Source organism: Meleagris gallopavo, chromosome 8, assembly GCF_905368555.1.
Source record: "Meleagris gallopavo chromosome 8, MGAL_WU_HG_1.1, whole genome shotgun sequence".
NCBI classification, from domain to species: Eukaryota; Metazoa; Chordata; class Aves; order Galliformes; family Phasianidae; genus Meleagris; species Meleagris gallopavo.
Window position 1 is genome coordinate 30,640,045 of NC_139411.1, and position 27,967 is coordinate 30,668,011.

Genomic DNA, 27,967 nt, shown 5'->3' on the forward strand with positions numbered 1-27,967 from the left:
CCCGCTCCGCCGCCTCCCTCCGCCGCCACCGTCGCGATGCTGCCGCCGTGGTGCCGGAGCGCCGTGCTGCTCTCCCTGCTGCCCGCCCTGCTGCTCGCCGCCCCTCCGCCGCCCGCCTGCCCCGAACGCTGCGATCGCTCCCGCTGCCCCTCGCTGCCCTCCTCCTGCCCCGGCGGTCCCGTGTTGGACGCGTGCGGCTGCTGCCGCGTCTGCGGGGCGGAGGAAGGAGAGCCGTGCGGGAACGGCGAGGGCGGCCCGCCTTGCGGAGAGGGGCTGCGGTGTTCGGTGCCGCCCGGCGGAGGGGTGCCGGCATCGGGCACGGTGAGGAAGCGGGCGGCCGTCGGGCGTTGCGTGTGCGCCAGCTCCGAGCCCGTGTGCGGCAGCGACGCCGTGACCTACGCCAGCCCCTGTCAGCTGCGGGCCGCCAGCCGCCGTGCCGAGAGGCTCCGGCAGCCGCCCATCATCGCCATCCAGCGCGGAGCCTGCGGGCAGGGTAAGGGGTGAGAGTGCGCGGAGCGGGGGGGAGGACCTTGGCTCGGGTCGGGGTTGGAGCGCGGTGAGAAAGCGGAGCAAGAATGCAGCGCTCCGAGGCTGCCAAGTGTCAGGGGGAAAGAATCCGCCGTCCCGCTCGGAAAATGGGCCGCTGTGCCCTGCTTTCCTTTGCCCCAAAAAGGGGTGCCGTGGGGGGCGGTCCCTGCGGGCACCCGAGGTCAGAGGACGAGACATTGAGCACCTGTGGGTGTCCCTGTGTGTCGCAGGGCAGTTGGACCAAATGGCCTTTAAAGGGCCCTTCCAACTCCAAGGATGCTATGAAATACTGAGTGCGCTTTCATCTGAGCGCTGTGTCCGTGCAGTGCCATGGGAAATCGAGCCAGGAATGCAGCCGCCGTTAGAGCTGGGCACAGCCAGTGGCTGCAGCAGGGCTGCGGGGTCCTCCTGCGCCCGATTTAGCAGAGCGGTTCTCATTAATAATGGGATTGTTGGAGAGGAGGGAACGTGGAGCTGAGCAGCGCTGAGGCTGACTTCAGTGCTTCTAGAGGACGGCCCAGAAGCAGCAGCATCTCCAGCAGCAACAAGTGGCGTGGTTTTCCTTCAGCATTGCTGCTGCGTGTTATTATGTACCGCTGGGGCTTTGCTCTCGCTTTGCTGGGTGCAGGGATAAGCACGGGATGAGCCTGTAGGATGTCTTCCTAACACTGATCGGATTAAATCTGTTAAGCTACAGCTGCGCCTTCGGTTCGGAGCCATTCGATAAATACGTCCTCATTAATTAACAGGAGTTAAGGGCTATTTCTGAGTGGCAGAAAGGTTTAAGCAGCCGGTTTCCCGTAGGACTGAGTCTCTGAGTATGGGTTGAGCCAATTGTACACTTTGTTTAGCAGCAGGTTGTAATCTTTTCTCCACCTTTCCCCCCCCCTCCCCAGCAGGACACGGAGAAGGGCCCGGTCCTGCTGTACAGCTCCAACTCCCGGTGTCTCCATCCATACCGCCCATTTTCCATCCCTCTGCTCCCCCTCTGTGTAAGGGCTGCATTGTGTTCCTGGAAACATTGCTGGCATTTAATGCCCGATACAATCACGGCTTTCACGCTACGGTTTCCTGACCTGCACTGTAACATAATGCCTCGTGATATTGTTGTCCTCCCTCCTGCCTCCTTCCAATTCTCAATTAATGAAACTGATAGTGTTGCCTTACGCCTTGTTCTGCACAATGTGGGCAGATTTTGGGCTGTGAGTTCTGGACATTCCCTCTGTGCTGTATGAAGGATGCTGGGGGAGACCTGACCCAGCCCAGCTCCTGGCTGCCTGCTGTAGAAGCATTGCTGTAGGGATTGCAGCTCTTGTTCACAGAATCACAGAATGGCTTGGGTTGGAAGAGACCTCGAGGATCGTCATCTCCAACCTCCCTGCTGCATGCAGGGCCGCCAACCTCCCCATTTAATACTAGACCCGGCTGCCCAGAGCCCCATCCAACCTGGCCTTGAACACCTCCTCTTGCTCTGTCATTAGGGACAAAAGGAAGGTGCTGGAGAATGAGCAGCAGTACGTGGTTATTCCCAGCGCTTAGCAAAGTTGTTTCATATGTAAAGGACCTAAAATAAATGAGAGCAGGCTGCAGTGCTCTGCTTCCCGGGGGTAGAAAGCAATGCTTCATGTGAAGCTCCGAAGAGTTGTTGATTTTTAGTTTTATTTCGAATCCCATTTTCCACAGTGGAGTTATCTTTGATAAAATATTTCTATCTGTTCATAGTGACGGGTGGAGATTTAGAGCTGATGTAAGGAAAACCTGGCACTGCTGTGCTGAGCTGTGGGTGCCCGTTCCTGGAGGTGCCCGAGGCTGTGGATGGGCTCTGGGCAGCCTGAGTTATGCGGCATTGAGCCACAGTAGGGGTTGGAGCCCAGTGATTAACTTTAAGGTCCCTTCCAACCCAAGCTATTCTGTGATTCTATGGTTTGGATGTTCCTTCCACTTGAAGAGTGGACTTGGTAGTGATAGGTTGATGGTTGGGATTGATCTTAAAGGTCTTATCCAAAAATCTCTTATAGTGAAGTTGGTGAGGCACTGGAACAGGTTGCCCAGAGATGTGATTGATTCCCCATCCTGGAGACTTCCAAAGCCAGACTGCATCAGGCCCTGGGCAACCTGATGGAGCTGTGATGTCTCTGTTCATTGCAGGGGAGTTGGACCAGATGGCCCTCAGAGGTCCCTTGGAACTCTAAAGATTCTATGATTGTGTGATTCTGTGTCCTGCTCAGACTGCACACAGATGAACCCACATTCTTCTTCTTCTGACCCTTTAACCAGAGGAACAGAAAAAAGTTCCTCGTTGATGGTCTCAGTTCCCAACTTTCCTCGGACTGTTTGTGACTCACATCATTAGAATTGTCATTAATTGATCCCTTAACAACAGAACAAGATTAGAATGAAAACCACACAGCAAAGAATGGGAAAAAGTAGGAGCTGCCTAAATTCTGTCTGCGGTGCTGGTTGGGCCAAGTGCTCTGGCAGCGTTGTGATGTGCAGTGATGAGTAATCAGGGCAGGAAGGGAGACTCAGCATTCTGGGGAGGTCAGGAAAGAAGCCAGAGATGTATCAAGAGGAGAACAGATACTGTTCTTGTGAATCAGGCTCCCAGCTGTTTCCCTAAAGATGACCATGGACACTCGTGCTGGAGAAATGTCCTGAGTTTTGCAGGTTGCTCAGCACGTGTGAAATGAGCTGGGCTGGGAAGGGGCTGTGTGCACCAAGGCTCCTGCCCCAGGAGTGGCTTTGGGCCCCTCCATCTGCTCACTGCTCACATCTGGGTGGTCCTAAGGCCTCGTCCTCTGCTCCGCTTCTGCAGCAGGAGGATGGGAGGGAGGGGGAAGCAGCCGAGCGCAGTGGAAATAAATAGCCACGTATTTCCAGAAGAGAAGCAATTCCCCAGTGAGGGATGAAAAACTACTCCAGAGCTGAGTGCTGTGTTCTGTGAGGGGGGGCTGGGAGTGATGGGAGCTGTGGTCTCACTTTCTCCCTCTCCCGTGTGCAGATTTCCTTCCCAGGAGCTGGGAGGAACTCTGACTTCAAACAGGAGTGTGGACTTGGAACGAGGAAGGGTTCCATGCTTTCATCTTCTGGGTTTTGAGATGTAAAGGTACCTGAGGAGTGCTAAAAGCTGTGAGTAAGCAGGAGCCCATTAAGGAGACTGGATGGGATGGGGCTGTGGGTCCCCAGCAGTCGGAGGAAAGAATCTGCTGTCCAAGAAATAGGAGAAGCTGGAAAATATTTTTCAAATGTGAGTTAATGTGAGCTGAGAGCAAAAGAAAACGGCACTACAAATAGACACCGGGGTGCTGTGGAATGTGACTTCTGTGCTAAATCGGAGTCATTCCTTGCTCTCATGCCATGCTGGGCCCCAGGAGCCATGGATGAGCACCAGTGGGTGTGCAGTCAGAATGTAGGGAATGCAGTGAGAATCGGTTCTGCCTCCTGGATGCAGGTCACTGTGATTCCCAGCTTGCTCCAGAGAGCAGAACGGAACTAAAATCTCACACTCAGCCACTCTGGTCTGAGGGGCTGTAGTGGGATCATTGATTGTGGGCAGGTTGAAGACATTAGCCTCACATTTGTAGCAGGAGATTTATGTCTTAGCTTCTAAGATGGGACACAAGTCGCTAATGATGTTACTTTAAAGTGTCAATGATAAGGATGGTCTCAGCTACCATTTAGTGCCTGGAGACAAATCATACAAGCACAGAATTGCTAACGCTGGAAAAGACCTTAAAGATCATCAAGTCCAACCGCAGTCCAAACTGACTCTTGGAACAGTTCCTGGATCAGATTTGCAGACTTTGCAGTAAAAGCATTGGTTGTACAGAGCTACAATAGTAAGAATGAAAAATCGCCCTGTGCTCCTGATAGCAGTTGGGTTTGCACTGATTTTTACTGACAAATAACCAGTGGGTGGAGCAGGGGAAGATAGAGAGCTTTGCTCAGGGTCACCACTGAGCAGGAGCGGAGCTGAGAGCAGATGGAGCCGTTCTGAGTCCCTGCTGGTTTTTCTGCTGCTCCGTTTTCCATGACCTTTCTTTTCCATGAGTATTTCTGCTGTCTGGGGGAAGGTCTGCAAGCAGCATTGATGGATGCCAGCCTGCTCCTGCAGAAAGTGATCTTGGAGAAGGCAAACGTGGTGGGACCAAGCACTGGAGTTTGGGGAGGGACAAGAAAACCAACCAAGTCTCACCATTCCACCCCAGAATGCAGCCCTCAGGACCCTCATACTTCACATCTGTGTTGGGAAAGAGAGAATTGTGTACATGCAGAGCATAGCTGAGCCTTGTTTTGTTCTGCTCCCAAAAGGGCTCTTAAGACGCATTGAAAGTATTGGTGGAGGTGGTGGGACTTGTTTGATGTGTAGATGTTTTATGGCCTTTGTGATGGAGACATGCTGGATTTATGTGTTATACAATTAGGAAACCCAGGCTTAGGGAGGTATGTAGGTTTTATGGCTGCTTGGGGTTTTTTGTCTGTGGGTTGAGTCTTTTTCTGCTGTCACTATGGGAAGAGTCCTGCTGCTGCCAAGTGGTGACACCAGTGCCTCTGGCTGGAGAGCCTGCATCTAACGAAGGGTTTTTAAGGCTTCTCGTTGGAGAAGATGTAGTTTAAAACACATCCAACAAAACACAACAGAAATTTGTTTTATTCTCTCGTGTCTTCTTATCCTGGCTTCTACAAGCAGAAAGCAATTAAGCAATTGTCTCATCTCTGGGCGCTCATCTCGAACGTTTCTCACGTACTCAGAATGAGACTTTGAAGCTTTGATAACCAGGAGGGGATGCTCAGCACCGGGCAGCTGTCGGGTGCCGGCGGGGTTACCGGGATTACCGGCTCGTTGTTGCCTCATTGAGCTGAGTGGGGCTCCGTCCCTGCCATGAGCTGAGCTCCAGGGACCGACCGCTGGAAAAAGCAGCGGAGAAGCAATTCCTGACTCATCTGCTGTATTTTCAGCCTTCGGCAGAGGAGAGAATGCCACGGCCGCCTTAACCCGTTGCCTGAAATACTCTTTTCATCTGCCGGCAGGAAATAAGGCAGACTCTTTTCCATAGCCTGACTTATATTCCTTAGTTTCCAGCTCAGACAAGACTTCTGTTAATGCTGTTTTGGAGCTTGGCACTTTTTTTTTTTTTTTCCGCTCATCCTGAATTACTGTGTTTTTGGTTTTTTATTATTATTATTATTTACTTTTCATTTATTTGAATTAAAAAAAAAAGTTTTTTTTTTTTTTTTTTTACCCTTTCCAATGCTGTGGCATCTGTGAGCTTTTGAGACGGGGCACAGCCAAGCAGCACCAAGCATTGCTGTCCCCATCACTTGTCCTTACTGTGTGGCAGTGCTCAGGGACAGCGTGTTCCTGCAGCAGCTTGGCAGGAGCTGGGCTCGCTTGCACTTTGTTTACAGAGAGATGCTGCTTCCTCTTGTGTTGGATGAGGCCGCTGGAGCCTTCCCATGCTTCTATCCCCACCAGCTTTTGGTTGTGTATTTCTGCTAATACAGTTGAGAGAGTTGTGGATGCATTACGTTTTTTCAAGTGCTTCATTCTGAGGTTGCTCCCACGGGGCTGCAGCCACGGGTGCCCCACTGCCTGCTTTGTCCACGCTGTGTCGAGAGGAATCATCTCGAGCCACATATAAAATGCAGTGTATAGTTAATGTGTGTAAGTAAGAAAGCTTACTTTTAACATATTTTTCAAGCAAAATACTAAAAAAGGGCATCCACTCGTGCAGTGGATGCACACAGCCTGGCTATTGCTCCTCCTGAGGAATGTTCCAACTGTTTGACATCTCTCTAGCAATTCAGCTGTTGCTTTTTGCAATACAGCATTCTCCCTGACTCGTATATTGTTCTGCCTTCAGGCCAAGTGTTCCTGGCTGGCCCAAATTTTTAGGTTTACATCTGAAGTTGTATAGGAATTCCTGACAAGAAATCTGAGTGCATTACCTCGAGGGGGTTCTTTATTTCATCACTGAATGATAGAATGGTCGGAGTTAGAAGGGACCCTTCAAGGCCATTTGGCTCAACTCCCTGCAGTGAACAGGGGCAGCCACAGCTCCATCAGGTGCTCAGAGCCCAGAGCAGCCTGGTACAAGTTGCATTCATGCCAAAAAGCAACTTCACTTCCCATTCTCACCTCGGTCTTGTCGTGGTTCTGGCTGCAGGAGATGTGTTGAGTGAATGCTGGGTTTGTTCACATTACTGTTTGGTAGAGTCAGGTGCTTGAAATTGCCCTCATTTAGTGCTATGAAAATATTGTTGTTGTTGTTGGGGATGTCACAGAGATATAGACTTTCTTCTCAGAAATCAGTGACGTTTTGTTTCTTTCTCCTTTGATTATGCAGGAAAAATAATACTGATGTAATGGTGGTTTTATTACCGTGGTTCTGTGGTTTAGACCTCTCAAACTTCCCTCCTCTGATCTCAGAGCTGTTCCTGAGCAGATCGCCTGCAATACGTAGTGTTGTTTCTAATTTCCCTACTATTTTCATTGCGTAATATCCTTTCTTGGCGTCTTACACAACTTACCCTTGAATAGGAAGCAGAATATTCAGGCTTGCATTTTTATGTTAAGCAGTGGCAGCAGGATCATCCATCATCCTGTACATCACTTTTTCCTTCTGTCTCTCCAGCAGTGCTGATAGTGCCCTTCTCAGTGTGAGCAAAGCACATTTCCTCTACTTTCTATATCCATAGCAGTGCCAGAAGTTTAATGTTTTCCTATATGGTATTAGTGGGAGTTGTGCAGACACTGGTGGCTGGAGAGTTGTTGGGAGGGTGGAAGTTTTCCAAGTCAAACTTCACAGTCTTGTGGTTTGTGTCAGTAGTCACCGGTTCTGCCATCCCCATGAGTGCTTGAGCTCTGTTGGGGCCATAGGGAAACCAAGGCTTTGCTTTTGGATCCCTGGACCCCAAGATCTCAATACTCAGGGTGCTATCGGTGGGTTTGGTGGATGAGGTGCTGGTCATAGGAATGTTTGGCTTGGAAGGGGCCTTAACAGTCATCAGTTCTAACCCTCTGCCATAGGTAAGGACACCTCCCACCAGACCAGGTTGCCCAAAGCCCCATCCAACCTGGCCTCGAACATGCAGGCCTCCCACTGCTCAGGCCTGGCATGAAGCAAGCCCAAAGGACGCTTTAATTTGGGTCCCCAGGAAAGTTGGAGCGTAGTGCTTGTCCATTGAAGCACCTTTAAGGGTGAAATGGGAGGAGGTGCTCCGCCCTCCCTGCAGCCTGCACAGGAGCATCCTTTGTAGCAGTCTTTGCAATATACGTGTTGTTCCTGGTAGTTGTCTAGATGACTTGTTTCATGGGAAGTTTATTAATCTTTAGGGGAATTAAGGTTTTAAAGAAATTAAAGTCTTCATTCCAAGCTGAATCTGAGCTTTTTGACTTAAAAAAGAATGTGAAAATATCTGGGTTGATTACAGCCAGGGGTTTGTGCAAGGCAGAAGAAACTGGCTGGTGGTTGCCCGTGGATGAGTTGTGTCATGGACAAGTGTGAAACTTTGAGATTTTCTCATAGCTGTTAGGCTACTGATGAGTTTCAGCTCTGGGTGATGGGTTCCCCTTGAAAACTCAGGAAAACTGAATGGGGAGAAGATCCATTGCTACGACTTAATATGCAGAGTCTCTTGAGACGTGGATCCACCTGTGTGAGCAGATGCAGCTATCACAGCTGAAGGGGAGAGGTGACATCTGCTAGATCTCTATCTCCAAAGCATCTTTTCAGCTTAGCTCCAAATATTACCGAAAGCAGCATGTATCAGCATTAAAGCATCATTGCTACTGTGAAAGGAAAACCTAGATCTTAGCATGCTTTTTGGCACTTCTGTGTGAAACCACGTTATTTCAGTTGTTTACAGCCTCATGTGCTTTTTTCCATGACTTGGGGTTCAGCCTTTCCTTTCAGCAGTTTGTTTACTGATATTAGTGCCATTAATGGCAGTTGGCAGAGGTTTTTCCTTTTTGCTCAGGGGCTGGCAGCCAGCACACCTTTTGAAGTCCTTGAAAATGTAGTTGCCTTGGGAATTTTTCATGCTGTAACCTATTTATGTTTTCTTAGGCAGTTTTTGGTCATTAAGTGAATGCACAACAATCATCTTATTAATGGCATTAATGATAGTTTCTTAACCACGCTTGTGGGCATTTGGGGCATTGTGCAATAGTTCAATAAAAACGATACAAAACAAGTAATCACAGCATATAAATAAGCAGAGATCTGAACATTGAAGCCTGAAGATATTTGGGAACTAGAGCTTTATTCAAGCCCAACTCTTGATATTTAAAAAGAAACATCCAACCAACCTACCAAAAAACCCATAAAGCAATAAAGTGAGTCTACTAGGAACATAACTGCAGAAGGGTTTGGTTTAGAATACAAAAGAAAGATATACAAAACTGTGGAAGAACGGTAGCTTGGATTTAACAGTGGTTATCCCAAAGAAGTGAGTTTTAAGAGAGAAATCTACATTTTAGGGAACAGTTGAAATAGGGAATGAAAGGGAAGATTTAGACTGAATATAAGGAAGAAGTTGTTGACAATAAGTGTGGTAAGGCAATGGCATAGGCTGCCCAGAGAGGTTCTGGTGCCCATCCCTGCAGACTCCCAGGGTCAGGGGATGTGTTGGGGTTACTTCTGAGCTCCTTATGGAGCTGTGGGTGTCCCTGTTCACTGCAGGGGTGGTTGGACCAGATGGCCTTTAAGGATCCCTTCCAACTCACACCACTCTGATTTTCTGACCTGCCCCGTAAGTCAGAATGCAGAGGATGTTGAATGCAACCTGTTCCACTTTTCAAACAGCCTCTTCTGCTAAACCCAGAGCTTATCAGCAGAGCTAACAAATGCATGCGTTAGGGAGAAGAGAAACACATCTCCTGCAGAAGTCCTGAAGTTCTCTGCTTTTTCCTCTGGTGGCTGCTGATGGTTGCATGCTACCACGTGGTTGTTGAGAAATGAGCATCTGTTGGTGTTAGGTTGGCAGTGCTGGAATTTGCAGGGCAGTTTGGGCTCCCCTGTAGGAGCTGGTGCCTGCTGGTGGTTCAAATCCAAGATAAAATTGGGCCTGGAGGTTGTTCTTGGAGGAAAGGGAACTGCACCTCTCAGCTCATTGCTCAGTAATGGCAAAGAGCATTAAGTGTGTACGTAATGGTAAACTGGATGCACACAGGTGTCCATTTTGGTCTGCTTTTATCCCCCCATGGCACTATTCCACAGATACACAAGAGTTTTTCAACACGTTAATTCTTGTACTATTTCTTGTAGATTTTATGTTCTTTGCATGATGCTGAAGACCAGTTCTGAGGGATTTTTCCTGCTAGTGTTCCTCAATGAATCCATCTGAATAGTACTTTGACTTTTGTTTACTTGCTTAAAAAAGGTGTGTTTTCCATTTAAGTGGGCGCTCAGTCAAGAGCTGTTGCAAAACCGTGTTACACAATGCAAGAATTCCTAATACATAAGCAAAGGACAGGCGTGGTGAGCTGGTGTAAGCTTTTTAGGTCAGTATGCCATGAATCAGTATTTATTACCTAACTTTTTCGCAGTCCGAAATTCTGACCTTCTCACTCAATTCGTCTGGGACGGCCCACACTGGTTTCTATGCAGAAGAGCATCGCTGCTCAGATCTTGGCCATTGCAGCTCCAGGCTCAAAGTGATGGAGTATTAGCAGTCTCACCATGCACGACTCTTCTCAAATAGCTAAATGCTGAAAGAAAAATAGGTTGAAAGCATTAAAAAAAAAAAAAAAAAAAAAGCTGTGTTCCCTGTGCAGCTCCCCTCCCCAGCCCCCCCCCATCTGCGGCAGCTCTCTTTCCCAAGGGCAGGATGTGACCTTTAAATGCCTGCAGCATTGCAACGAGAAGGCAAAATGATTTTGGAAGCCGTGATCAAAAAGCGTATTGATGGATACGGCCGTGCCCCGTGGCGTTTTATCCCCACGTCACGTTAATCCAGTCTGATAATCTGTCTGAGTTTCTGTTTGATGGGAGCGAATGGATTCAAGCTCATTCAGCATGGTTCTCATTCCCCTACAGCCTCCCGAAACTCCAGTTTCCATTGCCAGCTTTATGATGCGGTTCTCCGGGCGTTTCTAATAAAGAGAAATGTAAATCCTGTGGTGGGTAAGGTGTAGGCTAATCAGATTGCTAATCCTTCTGCCTTTCTGGTGCTAAATCCAAGGATCACCTCTTAAGCACGAGTCAGACGATGCTTTAGAGGAAAATAGGTGGGAGCACCGCTTTTCTGATCGGTGTTCTTGGATCGTTGAGCAGATTAACGTGTCCGAACTGTTAGTAGATGAGGTGGCTGCTGCTGTTGCTCGTTGATTGCATTAGAAGCAATTGAGGTGCTTCAGAGGGTGCGAATGGGCAGGTAGTGGTGAGTGGTTGGGTTGGGTTGAGCATCGTGCAGTGCCTGAGGGCAATAAATGGCAGCTGGTGTTACTGAGTCAGCTGAAACCTGGTTTTCACCCTGAAGCAAACCAGTATCTTGGTTAAGAGCACCAATGATTCGTTCCCAAGTTATTCCTCTGAAACTGAATTTTTCTTTTCTATCACCTAAGTAAAAATGTTCAGATTTATCTGGTTTGGTATCAACAGATAATGCAAGTGGTTTGGATATGGATAACAGGATGGTTTCAGAGCACAGTCCCATGTCTCCCAGGGTTCTGCAAATAAATCCTCCTGTTAAGCTGTCACGAGCACCTGCAGCATCCCCAAGCTGCTTACTGCTTTAATCTGCAGATTTAGGAGCCAAATGGCAGGGATGGACGGTGCAGCATGGCACGTAATGCTCATCTGGAAGTCACACAGATCACCTTTGTGCTTTATGTGTATCACAGAAAATGAGAGTGCTGATGACAACAGGGGATGTTCTTTCTTGCTTCTATGGAAATGTGATATTTGGTGCTCCTTAGGGTGTCAGATTGCTGGGTTGCTCCCGGTTTAACATAAGTTCTCTCCCTGAACTGTGAGAAAGGGGAGATGCATCAGACCAGTGTGGTTTTTTCCAGAGTTTTTTAGACATCTGATGGTGCAGACAGGTTTTCTGTTGGCTACAATAGGAGCTCAGCATCCAGTTGCTTTTGGAAATCCCAGTGACGTTTCTTGAATACTCGGTGACTATGGGCTTTTGTGTTCCAATACTGCCCAGGAATGCAAAGCTTTGTGGTCCCATTGTTTTCATGTGCGTATCTATTTTTATAGCTTTAGGGGTGGTTCCGTAGCTCTAAAGTCCATGGGATCTGCTCCTCCATGTGGCTGGTGGACTGAGGGCAACGCATGGAGCTTCTGTGTCTTTGTGCTTGGGAAGGGCTGGGCTTTGAGACTCACTGGGAGGCAACACAAACCTTGTACCCACCTTAACGTTTCCCAGCTTTAGGCTTAGATAGGGATTAGGGCCTTATCACCTATGAGCTGGAGCAGGGGCTGCTCCATGCAGGGTGCTGCAGCCCGCAGACACCGGTTCAGCAGATCTGCAGCCCCACGGCCCAGCTGCGTGCACTGGAAATGAGAAGTTTGCATGGGGCTTTCTGTTGTAACAGCAGAGCTTGCTGTGCAAAAACCCAGAAGGGAAACTGCAGAGCAAGGCTTGTGCTGCAATTGACTTGTAAGGAAGGCAGAGAGACCCACACAGTGCTTTCAATTCAGGTGTTTTGCAATGATCCTTCTCCCGTCACTTGAAGAACTCATGACATGTGTTCTGTTTCTATTTCAGGCCAAGAACATCCTAATAGCCTGCGGCACAAGTACAACTTTATAGCAGATGTGGTGGAGAAGATCGCTCCTGCTGTGGTTCACATCGAGTTATTCCGCAAGTAAACACCATGCCCAGCTTGACTTTGTATTCCTGCAGGCAGCTGACTGTGAGACAGCAGCAAAGAGGGTTCTGAGCTGACAGATGTGTCATGCTGAAGAATTAGAAATAACTTAAGAGTCCTGGCAAAAAAAAAAAAAAAAGTATAAAAAATCCCACTACAGTTTAAACTAATGCATGTGCATTGCATTATTAATGACAGAAAGTAACAGCAGATACTTTAAAGCATTAAAAATCTACCGTGTTCTTTTTGGCTGTGCACTGTTTGTGGTCCTGCAAGCTTTTGCAGAGATAAATGTTTGTTATTCCCTGTGTCTTTCAGACTTCCTTACTCCAAGAGGGAGATCCCTGTTGCCAGTGGCTCGGGCTTCATCGTCTCGGAGGATGGGCTGATAGTGACCAACGCACACGTGGTCACCAACAAGAACAGGGTGAAGGTGGAGCTGAAGAACGGGGAAACATACGAAGCTAAAATTAAAGACGTTGATGAGAAAGCTGACATTGCACTAATTAAAATAGATGCTCAGGTGAGTGAAGGCAGTGAGCAAGACACATTTTATCCCTCTTAGTTTCAGAAAAGAGGTTGTCCTGTTGCTAATTCATAGGAAAGAGCAGTGGTTTGGTGTTGAGTTTTGACAAATCTTGAAGCAAACGCGGTGGGCGTGCATTTCTTCAGCCACAACCTTGGCTTTGGTAGTGGTTTATCTTAGGACCTCTCTGTGTCATGCAAACAAGCACCTGGCACTTCAGTGTGCATCCTCAAAACAAGCAGCAGAAGCAGCACAGCTCGCTGGCTGATCTGCACGTGCTTTGCCAGTGCAGCTCTCCTGCTCTGAGAGGAGATGTGGGAGGATTCCCCTGTGGTTGGCAGAGATGGGAAGGTAGTTTTAAGAAGATAGGTTTGTGCCTCTGAAGGACGGCACCACACAGATGTAGATAGCAAAATGCAGAACTAGGAAATATCTTAAACATTCAAATTAAAGCCAACGTGGAAGGATGTTCTTCCCCTGCAGGTGGTTTTTTAGAAAGGTTGGAATGGAACTTCCCTCCCACAGTCTTCAGCAGTGTCAGACTTGTGGCTCTCAGTGCTGTTCTGCCTCCTGCAATAGCAGAACAGTTGTCACGTGGTTGTGCATATGGAGTGCACGGGGAATCTTGTGTAGAAACACTTCTGCATAGCACAGATGCATGTGATGGCTTGAGGTGCTGCTCGTATTGGTTTCCCTTCTTTGGGCTTCTAGTTAATGACCTCCAAAGCCGACGGGCAGTCATCTGTTGTTTGAAACACGTGACTCAGAACCACGTAGACCTTGCGGGGTTGTTTTAGTTCAGAGCTATTCCCCAGCGAGGCAGAAGTGTTTGTTCCAGAGTTTGTGGCTAAATGAGACGCCTGGTGCAGAACTCTTGGATGACCCAAGGGTTGCTCCCTCGCCACCTTTGTTGTTTAAAGGCTCTGTCAGGTTTTTCTTATTTAAAAGCTTCTTATCAACAACGTGGCCAAAAAAAATTATCCTCAAAATATTTTCCTGCTTTGCTGAGGATTAAAGAAGTAATATGAAAGCGAGTTGCAGAGAAGGGAGTAGCTGTAACTCGGAGATAGAGGGGGAGGAGGCACTGAGCTGATGCAACACATTGTTTTGAGGCCATGAGGAGGGAGCAGGCATTGAGTTTTGTGTTATCTGACACCCTGAAAAAATCGCTCCAAAACTTCCCTGGCACTGCAATGCCCGATGGAAGAGCCTGAGTACATTTATTAAAAACTAATAGGCCTCACTTGTGCAAACAGTGAGCACTTAAGGACCCAGGGAAGCTTCTGCGGAGCAGCAGTGGGCGCAGCCCCAAGGAGAGCTGGGCGCCCGCAGCCTGGAGAGTGGTTGGAAAAAAGGGAAGGCAGGCAGATTTCATGCCGATAGCGGAAAGCGCTGCTAAGCAGGACTGGAAATGGTGATTCTGGTTGGGCTTCGAGGTGACAGATACTCATCTGTTTTTCTTTCTTTTTTCTTTTTTTTTTTCTTTCTTAAAGAATTCTGCAGGTACGTAACGAAGTGATGATCACAGTCTTATTCCATCACTTGAGCTTTTGGACATAAGTGTGTCCTTCCTTTGAGAATGGCACATCAGGTCATTCTGCACGTGTTTATCATTCCAAGGTATAATCCTCTTCCAGTGTTCAGCCACAGAACAGACAAAAATAGATGATTCTGATCTGACAAGCAGTGTCTTTTAGAGGTATTATTTATACAGAATTCTCTGAATACAGCGTGCTGAGGATACAAGATGGTGTTTTTGGCTTGATGTATTGGCTTCTGAAGCAGCCAACATAGCGCATGCTTCAGATTGTGAGCATTGCAACCCAGCTCACTCATGCATGTTTGTAGATTCTCTTGGGGAACATTTTTTGTCTTGGAACCACCCAACACTACCTCAGCAGGAGATTTCTTGATGTGTTGGGGAGGGATCGACATGTTAACATTGCTATCTGTGATGGAAAGGATCGTTTGGAAGAGCTGATGCCTGGAGGCTGAGCTCCTGCAGAAGGAAGCGAGTGGGCTCTGCTGCCTTATTTGTGTGATGGCAACTGGGCACACCCATTTGGGCAGCAGGACTCTGCTCTAAATTGGTCAAAATATAACTTGACAGCCATAGTTTGTTGTGTGCTTGGCAAGCATCCTATCCGTTGTATGACTCCACCTGGTGTGCTGCTCCCCCGTTGGCCTGGGGGTTCTGAATTATTTGATGACTGAGGAAGTCAATGTGACAGTACAAATAACCCATTACAAGTCTAGATACAGCATGAAAGCCACCCCCAACAATTTTTGTGAAGTGAGAGGCGAAGTCTTTTTTGAACATATTATTTGAAAGTGACATCAAAGATGTCATTTTATTTTTTCTATTTTTTCTGTGGCATGTTAAGGCAGGATCAGAAGGCTGAAGAATGCCTCTGTGGTCAGGAACTGAGCTGGGCCTGAAGTATGAGTTGAGACTGTTAGCTGGTGTTCCTAAAGCTGTTAAGATTTTGCAGCAGCTTGCACTGTATTTTCCTTTAAGCTGTGAACATCTGGCCAAGGACATCTCTAAAAGTAATTTGGTTTTGTTCAGTGGAGTAGGGAGTTAAAGAGGATGGTGAAATCCAGGCACCAGCAAGAGTAAACAGTTTCCCTGATGAAATTCTCATTTAAAAACATACCAAAGTCAGTGAAGAACTGGAATACTGGGATTGGTCTTCCAATTCTCAAAGAGATTTATTTTCACACTCTGTAAAAAGAGAAGTGGTATCCCTGGAGGTACCCACAGTCAGGTTGGATGGGTCTGGAGGCAGACATCTCATGGCAGGGGTGGACTGGAGCTCAATGATCTTTAAGGTCCCTTTTTACCAAAGCCATCCTATGATTTCTTGTGTCCATTGAAAACCACAGCAATTTGCTGAAGTCTTGAAAGTAGGAAGCATGTTGGGGACAGCTGCATTAAACCTGCAGGTGATGTGGCTTACAGTTGTGGGAACTATCCTTCCAAATGGGGACCTGTTTCACCCTGCAGATTTGCCTCCACCCATGGGTTGGTCCCTATGAATGGCTCTTTTGGGGCATATCTTTGTTCTGCAAAATTAAAAACCAGTCGTGAGGCATTCGCCACTGACTGCCAAGGTATGAAAGCTTTCATTTCTCAGTGCAAGCAGATCTACGTGCTTCTATATTCCTAGAAAGGGTTTGGCACCCAAGCAATACAGCAGCGGGTTGGTGTTGCACCTCTGCTTTGTGGTCATGTTTCAGCTCTTTGCTCGTGCTTCTTTCCAACACTGTACTAACAGCCACTCGGTTCAGTGCTCTTAAGTCAACAGGACCTCCTGCCCTCACTGCTTTGGTGGTTTCGTGAGGCAATGCAGGCTCTGTATGGCTGTGGTCAGAGGGGATTTGCCTCTCTCCCTGTGTGTACACACTGCAGGAAGCTGGGAAGCAAGTGTTCCTGTTTACGTATCAGTATTCTAATAGCTCGCATTTTTAGAAACCAAACTACTTGAATTCCAGATGTCAGTGGCTTTTCTCCAATTTGTTTTGACTTGGAAATCTGTCACTGGATATTGCATTGCTTCCTCTTGAGTCTCCCTCAAGGAAGCCCTCATCTTTGTTGCAGAAGCATTTGGGACCTGTGGAAATGGGACAGCATGGGAAAGGCTTGGGTGTGAGCTCCATGTGCTCCTTGGGTTGGGTGCCAGCACGGGGGTGGTTGTCTGCCCTGTGCCCCTCTCTTACCCCTGAATTAGCTTCTTTTACTATTATTTCTATCTTAAGAGCAGAGGATGTTGTCATGTGCTTCCCTCCCCACATGTTGAAAACTGCCTTTGCAAGGGGCAGAGCTTTCATCCTTACTACGTTTTATTTCAAGGGAGAGCAGCAGTGCCTTGCCAGGCCATTGAAGTCCCAGAGACATGGCAAGATAGCGTTTGCCCTTTTTTTCCTGCAAGCTTCCCATGCTCCATATTTAGATAAAGAAACTCAGTTTTGTTTTTCTAACTGTCGATGAAATACTTTTGGAGACTTGTAATGTGTTCAGTTGGGGTTTTTCGTTTTCTTTGGCATTTGGTCAAATAGCTCCAAGATCGTAGATGACACTCTACATTTTCATAAGCTCAAGGCCTGTGTTTTTGTTTTGTCATAGCGTATTCTGGAAGTTAAATAGTTCTGTTAATGAGAGCAGAATACAGTTCCCAGTGAAGCCGCATGCTTTGCCAGGGTTGCTTACAGTTGAATTAGAGCACCACAACAAACATCTGCTTCTTTTCTACCTAAACGTGGAAAGCGTGAAGGCAATCTGTCACTCCTTAGCAGAAATAGAGCCCAGAACATTTGTCTCCTTTTCACTGCTTTTGAACTGTGAACTGTTCACATCCCTGATGCAAGGAGATGGTTGTGCAGAGATGGGATTTGCTTTTGTTCAGTGCCAATGTAGAGGTGGATTCACACGTTTTGTGGATGGAAGGCTTCCAACTAAACACTCACTGATGACTGACACTACTGGTGGCTGTCCTCTGCCCAAATCCAGCTCTGCTGCTGTCCCTGGTGAACATTTGGCTGTGTTTTGCTCTTCAGCACATGCAATGGCTGCATTTTGGTGCTGGATGAAGCCACATCTCGTGGGAGTTCTGTTTACCCAAGGCTTGAGTCAAAACCCTATATTAAAATGTGTGGAGCACTTCGGGATGAGAGAGGCTTAAAATATTAGCGCTAATTAATGGCTCCCTCTCCGGCTGGGTGTAAACAGTGAGTCATGTGCCACTTATGGGTTTGCATGTTTAGTCCTATTTCTGTGCGCTTGCAGATTTGCCTGGTTGAGTCAATGCTGATCAGCAGGCGCCTGAGGGTTAATCTAATGAAAGATGGAGGGAGAGCAAGCAAGTTATGTGTTGCCCAAGGTCATGGAATGAGTCACTGGGAAAGCTGGGTTTAGGTGCTGGGTGCTTCTGGCTCTGTGTTCGTGCACTGCAGGGCATGCTGGTTGGCCTATGTTTTTAATTAACTGCTGTTGCAAATCCGTAGCTGAGTGAAGGCAATTATGACTTGCAGCTGCATCATGCTGTTAAGGAGCAAGCTCACGAATTTAAAACCATTGGAATATATGTTATATAGATGTAGATATATTCGTCGTAACCAGTTCTCCCTGATGTGTACTTATAGAAGTGCTGATGGGAATATTTACATGCAGTGCTGTTATTTTTGCAGAGAGCATGATAAGATGATGTTTGGAAGGACAACAGGTAATGGCTTCCAGTTGTGCCAGGGGAGGTTCGGGTTGGATATTAGGAAAAATCTCTTATCAGAAAGAGCAGTGATGCAGTGGCACAGCTGCACAGGGAGCAGTGGGGTCACCATCCCTGGAGGTGTTCCAGAGCTGTGGGGATGTGGCACTGAGGGACGTGGGCAGTGGGCATGGTGGGGATGGTTGGGGTTGGGCTTGGAGATCTGAGAAGTCTTTTCCAGCCTTCATGATTCTGTGATTCTGTGAAAACCTGTGTGAGTCCCTCTGTCTTTCCTTTAGCATGGAGACTCCTGGGTCCTGTAGCTCTTTATGAAGTGTGCTCAGCATCCTCCTTGTTCTTTCGGCGTGCTGGCATGGGGCTATGAAACAGGAAATAATTCTGTTGCATTGGTGAACACAGTACGGCAAACCAACTGCGTTAAAAACACTTGCAGTTAACTTGGCATAATGCATTTTTACATTAGGCGACGTCGCCTTTAGAAACATGCTGCATAGAGGGCACATTTTCCACAGCTGAATGTCACAACGTGCAGAGCAGGGCAGTTTTTGCAGTAGATTTTTGCTGCTAGCAGACGAAAGGTTAGCCCCAACTCTTTCCAGAAGGCGTGCTGAATCACACAGATGGCCCACGCCAATCCGTGCAGCGCTGGGCTTTGAACTGAGGCCTGACTAGTATAGGCACAGGCTTGAAAACTCAGCACAATAAGAAATAATTGTGTTAGTCAGAGACTGCTCCGTGTTTTGCCTTTCTGCTGCCAAACGCGACTTTGGCTTTCTGACTGTTTTTGTAACTGAGAAAGATTGTATAAATCTTAACTCTGCGTGCGAGCAATCTGGTGTCTCTGTTAATGACAGAGAAGATTTTTTTTCATAGTCCCTTGTCTGTTTCGTTTACTGATTAAATGCCCTCCTTCTTTACAAAGCATCTGCTTTCTGTGCATTGGCCACTTGTCTTTTTTTGTTTCCAAAGCAGTGCCAGAAAGAGATACACTTCTTGATCAACAGCATCTTGAAAACACGTGCTACGTCAGCTTAATAGCATCTGGAGGCAAGGAAGGGCCAGGGTGCTCCCTCTGTGCAAACAATACCCATATGGAGCTGTGTGCTTCCAGCACAGCTCGTGCTGCTGCTGTCCTGTGCTAGGGGAGTCAGGGCTGTGCTCTGAGGTTATGAACTGCTCAGCACAGCTGACCTGGGATGGTGCTGCTTGGTTGCAAATTTGGGATTGCTCTCTCTCTTCTTTATTGCATTGCCTGTTCTGTTGCTCTCCCCAGTGATTCTGTTTAACAAGCAGCTGGCTAATTATTTCTTGTCATCTCGAGACCGAGAGATGGAGTTTCTGTAGAGCATCTGATCTTTTCTGGGGTTTGGCAATGGGCTTTATTAAAACAGTATGTTCATCTGAGCATAGTGGTGCTGGCGGAGTTGTAACGCAGTTGGATAAAAGATGTTCAGAATGAAGCTGGTTGAATCTTGCAGCTGTAACTCCTGTCTTTGTGGCAGCACATAGTGACACAACTGCTGTCTCCTGTTTTTACTTTTGGACACTGCATCTCCTCAGACACTTGACATGAAACCAGAGGTGACAAATACAAAGCGATGTGCGTTTGGTTCAGTTTTGCTCAGTGGATTTTTGTCCCTGTGGGTGATTTATTGGTACAGTCTTTAAAGCTGCTGATGACAAAAATTGACTGACGAGCTAGCTCTTGTTTTCCAAATCAAACACGTAATATTTTCTCTCTTTTGTCAAAGTGTAGCTGTGATTCAGCTTTTATCAACTTCTAAAGCAAAGTTATCACTAACTTGGGCGACGTACAAATACTAAATGCTGCCTTGCCTTCTTGCTCTGTAAGCATACAGTCTGCTTTTATAATCCCCTCTACTTTAGGCATGTAAGTTGCATGCTTTGGGACAAACACGGGCTAAAAAGGCAACCTGCTGGCTTCCAGTAAGAGATCAATGGCAGCAAGAGCGATTATTAAGCCAATTTTTATCTTCATTTTAGGGACAAAGCTCAGGAATACCTTAAAGATACCTTTAATATTAAAACTGTATATGTTACCCATTTCTTGGAAACTGGTTTAAGTTAATCCATAGATGGGGCATCCACTGCATCTAGAATGAGTCACCTATTTTGGAAGTTTGTATTAATGCCTTTTTTTTTTTTTTTTTTTTTTTTTTTTTTTTTTTGGAGGCTGAGATTGTTGTGCAAAGGAAAGGATTTTTCAGTTGGATGGGCGTGGAGAAAACCTATCTTTAAGTTAGGTTTACCAAGCAAAAGATCTGTCTTGGGAGATTTGTTTTCATTTAGGGTTTAGTACCTCTCTAATACTGCAAGATGCTTAAACTGAAGCCTCAAGTGATGCACGTCCTAATCCACTGATAATGATGGAAACGATCTGGTGCCGTGGTTAAGTACCTGGAAATGATCGGGATCATTTAGACAAAGGGTTAAACATAAAAGAGTTAAAAACATGTAACATCGTTGAAAGAGTGTAGGCTGACTTTTAAAAACACGAAGCAAACCCAAGGCACGTTGTGCAGGCGGATGATACATCAGTGCAAAGCATTTCTTTGAAACACGTTCAGAATGGCCTTAATTACTCTGTGAGCAGGAGGCCTGGGGGACTTCCCTGCCATTATCAGTAGGTCTCTGGGGACGTTACTGGTCTTGTTTGAACCACCTGCTGTCCATCCTCTTCAGATGTCCTGGAGAAACGATGCTGAGTTTATCCCCTGAATTGACAAGGGTGTTGGGTCCAACCATTGCTTTTTAATTTCTTTCTTTTTTAATTGCTGTAATTGCTGTGTTGATGCTGGGTTTAGGAATGTTTTCTGTCTCAGGGGGAAAATGTTTAATTGTGCGATAGTTTATGTTTAGAGATAAGATCTTGAAAGGAAAGAACGGCATCCCTTACTGTCATAAAAAGAAAAATACTCGGAAGTCCTTAAATCCTCACATCTTCAGAAGACACCTAGATACGTGGGAGGCAATCCAGTTGTCTGCTGAACAATAGATGAAACGTTAGCTCGTGTCTTATGGGAATGTGAAATGCTTTTAACTACACACGTGTTTGTTTGATACACTCTGGCTGTTGCTTTCATGACTCCCTTTAGAATTCACTCTTAAGGAATATATTATTTTTACATCAACAGCTGTTGGCTAATTACTTCAAGAAGCTGTTGGGAACAACTCTTTCCTGGTATCACCAAATGTTTGCTTTGTACAGCAGTAGACAAATATTCCTTTGGTCTTCATTTGTTTTTGATTTAATGGGTACCTGTTGTGGAAAAAGCATCCTTCCAGTGTTGTTTTTTTTTCTTCTACTCCATTAAAGAACAGTTCTGTTCTACCTGCATAGCAATGTCCTAACGACGTATGAAGTTTCTTTTTTTCTTAATTTATTTCCATTCGTAGGGTAAATTGCCAGTCCTTCTGCTTGGTCAGTCTGGAGACTTGAGGCCAGGAGAGTTTGTGGTTGCCATTGGAAGTCCATTTTCGCTCCAAAACACGGTGACAACAGGGATTGTCAGCACCACACAGCGCGGAGGGAAGGAGCTGGGGCTCCGCAACTCCGATATGGACTACATTCAGACGGATGCCATCATCAATGTAGGTCCTGCCTTGAGCCTCGGCCCGTTGGGCTCTCAGATTTCTGGAATAGTTGCTTTGAAAGTTCCTCCAGTAATGCAGTTCATAAGTACAGTGAGCATGGCTGGCTTTTCTTTCATCCTCGCAAATGTGGACATCTGCAGTGCAGCAGTGCCTGATTGTTATTAAACCAAACCCCAAAGGTACCACACCAAGTCCAATGGCTGCCTTCCCTTCAGCTTCTTACAGCTTGCAAGGGAGGAGGCAGCATTCTCTGCTGAACAAGTATCTTCTCAAAATCTGTCATGCTCTCTAGAAAGAAGCCACACTTAGCTTAAGAACTCAAGTTTGTTTCTGCATTAAGGCGAAACAATAGTTTTTGTCTACTGTTGGCCTTGTAGGGGATCTTTTCTTGCAGCTCCCAAGTCTTCTATGCTGCTAGTGCATTACTATTAAAACTAATGAGAAGCCCCAGCTTCCTTAGGTTACCCTGCAAGAGAAGGAGGATTGAAGTGTTTGCAAAAAAGGGGGGTGTTAAGTGCATGTTAAACAATAGTTTGGATTTGTAAGTTGCTTATCTTTAATAGCTAATGGAAAAAATTGCTACGAAAACATTTCAAAAAATTTCTTGAACATTTTGCTCACTATGAATTAAAAGGTGGATATTAAATATGCTCTTTCCACGTTTGTTTGCAGTATGGAAACTCCGGAGGACCCTTAGTAAACCTGGTAAGAGTTTTTGTTGGCTTAGTGTGAAACCTGTCACTTTCTGGTCTGAAAACAAAAACAAGTGCACCACAAGTGTGATTCAGAGCTTTTGATATTTGCCCGACTACACAAAATTCACATGGCTCTTACTAATCACTTGTCTGTGTTTTTGTTGTCAGATCACAAACTACACCACGATTTCAATATTTAGGTGTTTACACTTTGCATAGTTTGGGGTATTTGTAATGCCCAAGTAATTTGCGTGTACTTTGCAAGAAAAGTAGGAAGAGCATTTTAAATGTGAGGTGTTTGCACTTGGTGCAAAACCAGCTGGCCGTGCAGGAGCTCTGTCAGCCCCAGATGGGGAGAAAACGCTTTTCAGAGGTTCTGTGTTGGAAACTTGGCAACTTTTTTCTACTCGACTTGCAAAAAAACTGCAGCACTAGTAAGCTGCCATTTAAAAATTGTGGTTGGATAGTTAGCTCTTTCAATCCAGAGCCTTTTTCTGTCTCAGCCCCAGCACGTCAGTGCTTGCTAATGGGAAACCCACTGGCTCTGCTGGTACACCTCTGCTTGGGATGAAATCCTCTTTTGGCATGGAATGCTTTTCCGCGTGAGAGCTTTTCCAGGAGCCACGCTGCTGGGAAGAGCTTTTGGTTTTCAAAAACTTGCTGAATACTTTTCATATCAGTAGGTGAGTCAGAGAAATGGGACGAAATTGTGGTTAGAATTGATTGTCTTCAGAGTCTTTTCCAACCTGAGCAATTCTATGATTCTATGAAAGGGAACTTCAGAAGACTGAAGACCAGCTACAGAATTGTTTTGCACCTTTGTCTTTGTGATTGCTCAGAAGAAATAATGCCTTTCACTTTGACATGTAGATTTCACCTTTGCTAACAATGATTTCTAATTTCCCCAGGATGGTGAAGTCATTGGAATTAACACACTAAAAGTTACGGCTGGGATCTCATTTGCTATTCCATCTGATAAAATCAAGAAATTCCTAACTGAATCCCATGACAGACAAGCTAAAGGTAATGTACTTCACTGCTGTTAAAGAGATAGATGTAATACTGGTGATCCAACAGAGAGCCAACAGCCCCCAAGGCTCTCTTTTTGATAAAGTAATTGATAAAGACCTGTTTTACTTCTTGTAGGAAAAGCTATAACCAAAAAGAAATACATTGGCATACGAATGATGTCACTAACTCCTAGGTAAGTAAAAGTAGAAAAATAGTTTTTATCCTGCTGAACTGAGGTCATTTCATATGGGTTTGGATCAAGCTAACAATCTACAGGAAGGGGCAGAAGAGTGCTGGTGCCAAGTCTCCCAGTTTCTGCTGCCTTCTCTTGCTGCATCTATTACACAGTTGGACTCTCCTATGGGCTCTTGTATGAACTGTTGTCCAGCAACTCCCTGCCTTTTGATTTTTTCCCTTAGCACTTCAGAAAAGAAGATGCAGCAATTGTTAATTTGTGCTGGGGCTCAACTGCTATTGCTGCCATCTATCCTGCACTGTCATCGTGGTCGAGGATCATAGCAGCTCCATGCATAGCTTCATTTGTATGGAATGATTTTGACTAAGATACCTTAATGTGAAATGAAGCTTTTGTGTAGACTTGCTTTTTCAAACTCAAACCAGAAAAAAGCAAGTTATGTTAATAGGAATGGTCAACAAACACTTTGTGTGTGCTAGGCTACAGTATATGGAATGCTATTACTTTCTGTAGTAGAACAAGCAAGCAGTTTGCATTTCAGTATGCCTAAGGATCAGCAGTGTGACAAAGCACTGAAAACTGAAGGGTTTTTTTAGGTGTTCTGAATCTTCTAGGACTAAAGTCCAAGTTTTTAAAAAAGCTGGTCTTTTCTGCTGACAGAAATAAGCAGTAAAGGCCATTTGCATGGAAAAGTGTAATAACTCTTGATATACTTTTAAGGGTTAAAATGAATTGTGAGGTGTCACATCAAAATGTGTGTGTAAAATATCCCAGCTGGTAAATGTTAACTGAATAAAAATCCATGGTTTTCTCCCCCATGTTGGCACAATATTCTTATGGACGCTTCTTCATTTTCCAGCAAAGCTAGAGAGCTGAAAGATCGCCATAAAGACTTTCCTGACGTTGTCTCTGGGGCCTATGTTATTGATGTAATTCCAGAAACACCAGCTGAAGCGTAAGTTGGAGTGCTTTTTTCTCAAAACCACTGCCACTGTCTGAAGGAATGTTCCGTGCTTAGCTGGCTATCCTGGTTAAGCTAAATGAACAGAATTGTGACCATCTGATAGCTATTAGGTTGTCAGCTTGAAATCAGTTTGTGGTTTTTGTTTGTTCCCTGATCAGCAATAATGTACATGTGCCAGCACGCTGCTGCAAAGCCCTGTCAGAGTTCCCAGCTGAAAGGGCAAGGAGTCAGAGAGCATGATAGCTCACTGTTCTTTTTTCTCAGCCATCAATTCCAAGACCTCTGCTGTACCAATGCCAGGGCTGAGTAGGAGCTGATGGCTCCTGCAGCCCTGCAGGTCACTGCTGTGTGAGGGCAAGGGGGGAGATTTTGCTCCTGCCTTGCAAGGATGTGGCTGACTTATCCCAGGCACTTCTGTGCTTGCTAATGGCAAACCCAATGGCTCTCCTGGTGCACCTCTGTTTGGGGTGAGATCCTCTTTTGGCATGGAACATTCCTCTCCGTGAAGCCTTTCCAGGAGCCACACTGCTGGGAAGAGCTTTTGGGTTTGGCCAGCTGATATTTTCCTCAGTGTTACTCAGCACTGCTCAGAACCTCAAAGGCTGCTCGGTGCCATCCTTCACGGGGTGCCTTGCTGAAGGCTTCCAGTCAGTGGGACTGGGCTGGCTGGCTCATGCTGGCAGCACCCACCATCTGGAGTCTGGTTAATATGAAATCGCTCAGTAATCTGGAGCAGGAAATAGGAAACATTGTCCATTTTCTGAAACTGGAGGTCGTTTAAGAAAGACATAAATTTGTGGCAGCAGAGAAGCAAATGTAGCACCGAAGGTGTGGGCAGAAAGCTGCTCGGTGCCACTGTATTTTATCACAAGAGGATGGTTGGATGATCCCTGTTTTGTCAATACAAGATGCAACATTAGCTGTCTAGCTTTTTTTTTTTAATTATTGCTGCTTTGTGTAGAGAATTCCTCTTAGCAATGTTGATTATGCAGGATACCAGTGCTTGTCTATAATGTGAACCAAAACTTCTGCTGGCTGTTTGCTCCATTATGAATAACACGTACCAACTGCCCTGATGCGCAGGTCCAAATTGAAGGTGCAAAAAAAAACATTGCAGCAATAACAATAGTTAGCAGAAGGTGAGAGTAGGATGTTAGGTTGAAAACAATGAGGTAGCAAAGCCTTGTAATTTGAAGGCAAACTCGAGACGCTCCACTTGGACAGATGTTCAGGGGAATCTGCAGCAGCTTACATGGGATTTGAGTCAAGAGCCTACCGGCGTGAGGCACTCAGGGGTGGATTTTCTGGGGAAAATGCTGAAAGTCACAGCTAAAAGTAGGCAACCAGATTTGTTAGCAGGCTGACAACGTTGGCCAAGGCATCCTGCTTACAAGAGGCTCTCATGTAAGGCATTTTCTGCGGGCGGAAGAGGCCTATGACTGGTCTGTGGTTTTGCGAAAACGGATTATGCTGAAGGGCTGAATCATGTCTGATCTGGTTTCTTGGTTAATATTTCCGTGAGTTGGAGCCAGATTGTTGTGCAAGACCAGGCAAGAAGACACTGTGGTTGATGGTATCCCTCAGCACCCCGATTGTTGGTTCCTGTAGCAGTCTGGGCAGCCCTGGGCAGAGGAGCCACGCTGGGCCGGTCCCATTTGGTTGGTGTCTGTCTGGTGGTTGGGTCTGGCTTCTATAGGCACTCAGGCACTTCTGGTGACTGAGCTAGATCTGTGTATGTTTAAAATATGAAGGTAGGATGAATGGCTGCCAAGCGGTGTGCACCGCTACATAAATTGTTTGCTTTTTGGGGGCCTGCTGTGCCTCTGTCCAACTGCTGTCAGGTGGGAAATTGGAAATATCCAGTGCCTTTTGGTTTTGCTCAAAAGTACAGCGAGGATAATGAAATGACCGTAATAGTAATTCGTTGTTCCTTTGTCTTTTCAGTGGTGGCCTGAAGGACAATGATGTGATTATAAGCATCAATGGACAGTCGATAACTTCAGCCTCTGATGTCAGTGACATTATTAAAAAGGACAGTACTTTGAACATGGTTGTTCGCAGGGGTAACGAAGATGTTATGTTAACAGTAATTCCTGAAGAAATTGATCCCTAACCAGAAACATGAGCTGGATTTCATGTTTTCTTTTAACAGCATTGGACTGCTTATATTCTCTCTGTGCTGGTACAGGAAACGTTAGACTTCTGACCAACGTTCTGCTTCTTCAGCGGATTAGTATTGGCCAACAGAATAACTTCTAATAGGTTTAAGGTGCAAAGATCCGTGTAATTTCACATACTCCAGACGATAATTTTTCCTTCTGTATTATATATGCAATGTATTCTTTACTGGCTATTACATTCCCCGCTTAACAAATCGACATTTGCTTCCCTGTGTTGAATAGATTTACCATTATTTCCACTAAGATTTAAACAAAACCCACGCACGCAGTGTGTGCTGTGGTATTCAGGTATTTATAGGTTAGCTGTGTTTTAACTGGAAATGCCATTGTAAAGGAGTAGTTGGTTTAAAGTAAAACACAACTGGGTAAAAAGTTTGGTTTATAAACACAGATATCCCAACCGAAATAACCCCTTGAGAGCAGGATTTTAATATTATGATATTTTCCTAGTGTTATTAAAAGACTTCAACAGTACTTTTTGTGAGTGATTCATTTCGCATCTCCCTATGGAGCGTTCTGTCTTTGAACAGCACATCTGCCTTAAAGGATGTTCTCGTTTTAATCATCATAAAGCAAAATGCTTCTTGGTATGTGTTTCATGTTGGCTCTCTAATGTTGCCTGTCTTCCATATGTTAGCTTGTTTTCCTTATTTGGTTTTCATTATGACTCGAACGCTGCCTGAAACAGCGTTTGCCTATTGCATTAATTGTACTCACAGAGCATCTCTCAGATGGTGGATGTCTGTAAGCTTTGTAGATCTGGCTGCCCTGAGACACTTAAAAACAAGCTCCTCTGTTAACAGTCTGATTGCTGGTGTGTGTTTGCTAAGAACTGGTTTTGAGTAGGGTACCGGGCACTATTCTAACATAAAAACTAAATCTGTATTTTTGGATGCCCTTGAGGCCTGAGAGGTGAAAGGGGTAATCTTGCTGTCAAGGTGATCAGTTAAATTAAATCATGGCATAATTACTCGTGGGTAAACAACGGGATAAGCAGCTTTTCCTTTCCCTGTTGAAATACGCATTTCAGAGAATAAATGTGAGGTCAGCCTACAATTTTCAGTGACTGCCATTCCTAAACATTCTCTTCTTTTTTTAAAACTACTTCTTAATGAAACTCTTCAGCTTTGTTGCTGGTAAATTCCACAGGCCAGTACCTGCCCAGGCTCACCTGAATTACAGTGGGCAGTTGCATGGAGTTCG

General features: G+C 45.9%; 1 protein-coding gene across 1 annotated transcript; it reads left to right on the top strand.

The window, feature by feature from the left end:
- HTRA1 (HtrA serine peptidase 1) lies at nt 1-27,238 on the top strand. Its single transcript, XM_085229260.1, has 9 exons — nt 1-493; nt 12,250-12,349; nt 12,671-12,875; nt 21,521-21,715; nt 22,391-22,423; nt 23,322-23,436; nt 23,560-23,617; nt 24,480-24,575; nt 26,529-27,238. The coding sequence occupies exons 1-9, from the start codon at nt 37-39 to the stop codon at nt 26,695-26,697; spliced, it is 1,428 nt and encodes a 475-aa protein (XP_085085386.1). The 5' UTR covers nt 1-36; the 3' UTR covers nt 26,698-27,238.
- Nucleotides 27,239-27,967: the final 729 nt, after the last annotated feature.

Bases quoted from the DNA above. Each gene is read 5' to 3' on its own strand.
- HTRA1 (XM_085229260.1), top strand. From the start codon at position 37: ATGCTGCCGCCGTGGTGCCGGAGCGCCGTGCTGCTCTCCCTGCTGCCC. The intron at 494-12,249 runs GTAAGGGGTGAG...TTTCTATTTCAG, and splicing joins GCGCGGAGCCTGCGGGCAGG to GCCAAGAACATCCTAATAGC. The intron at 12,350-12,670 runs GTAAACACCATG...TGTGTCTTTCAG, and splicing joins CACATCGAGTTATTCCGCAA to ACTTCCTTACTCCAAGAGGG.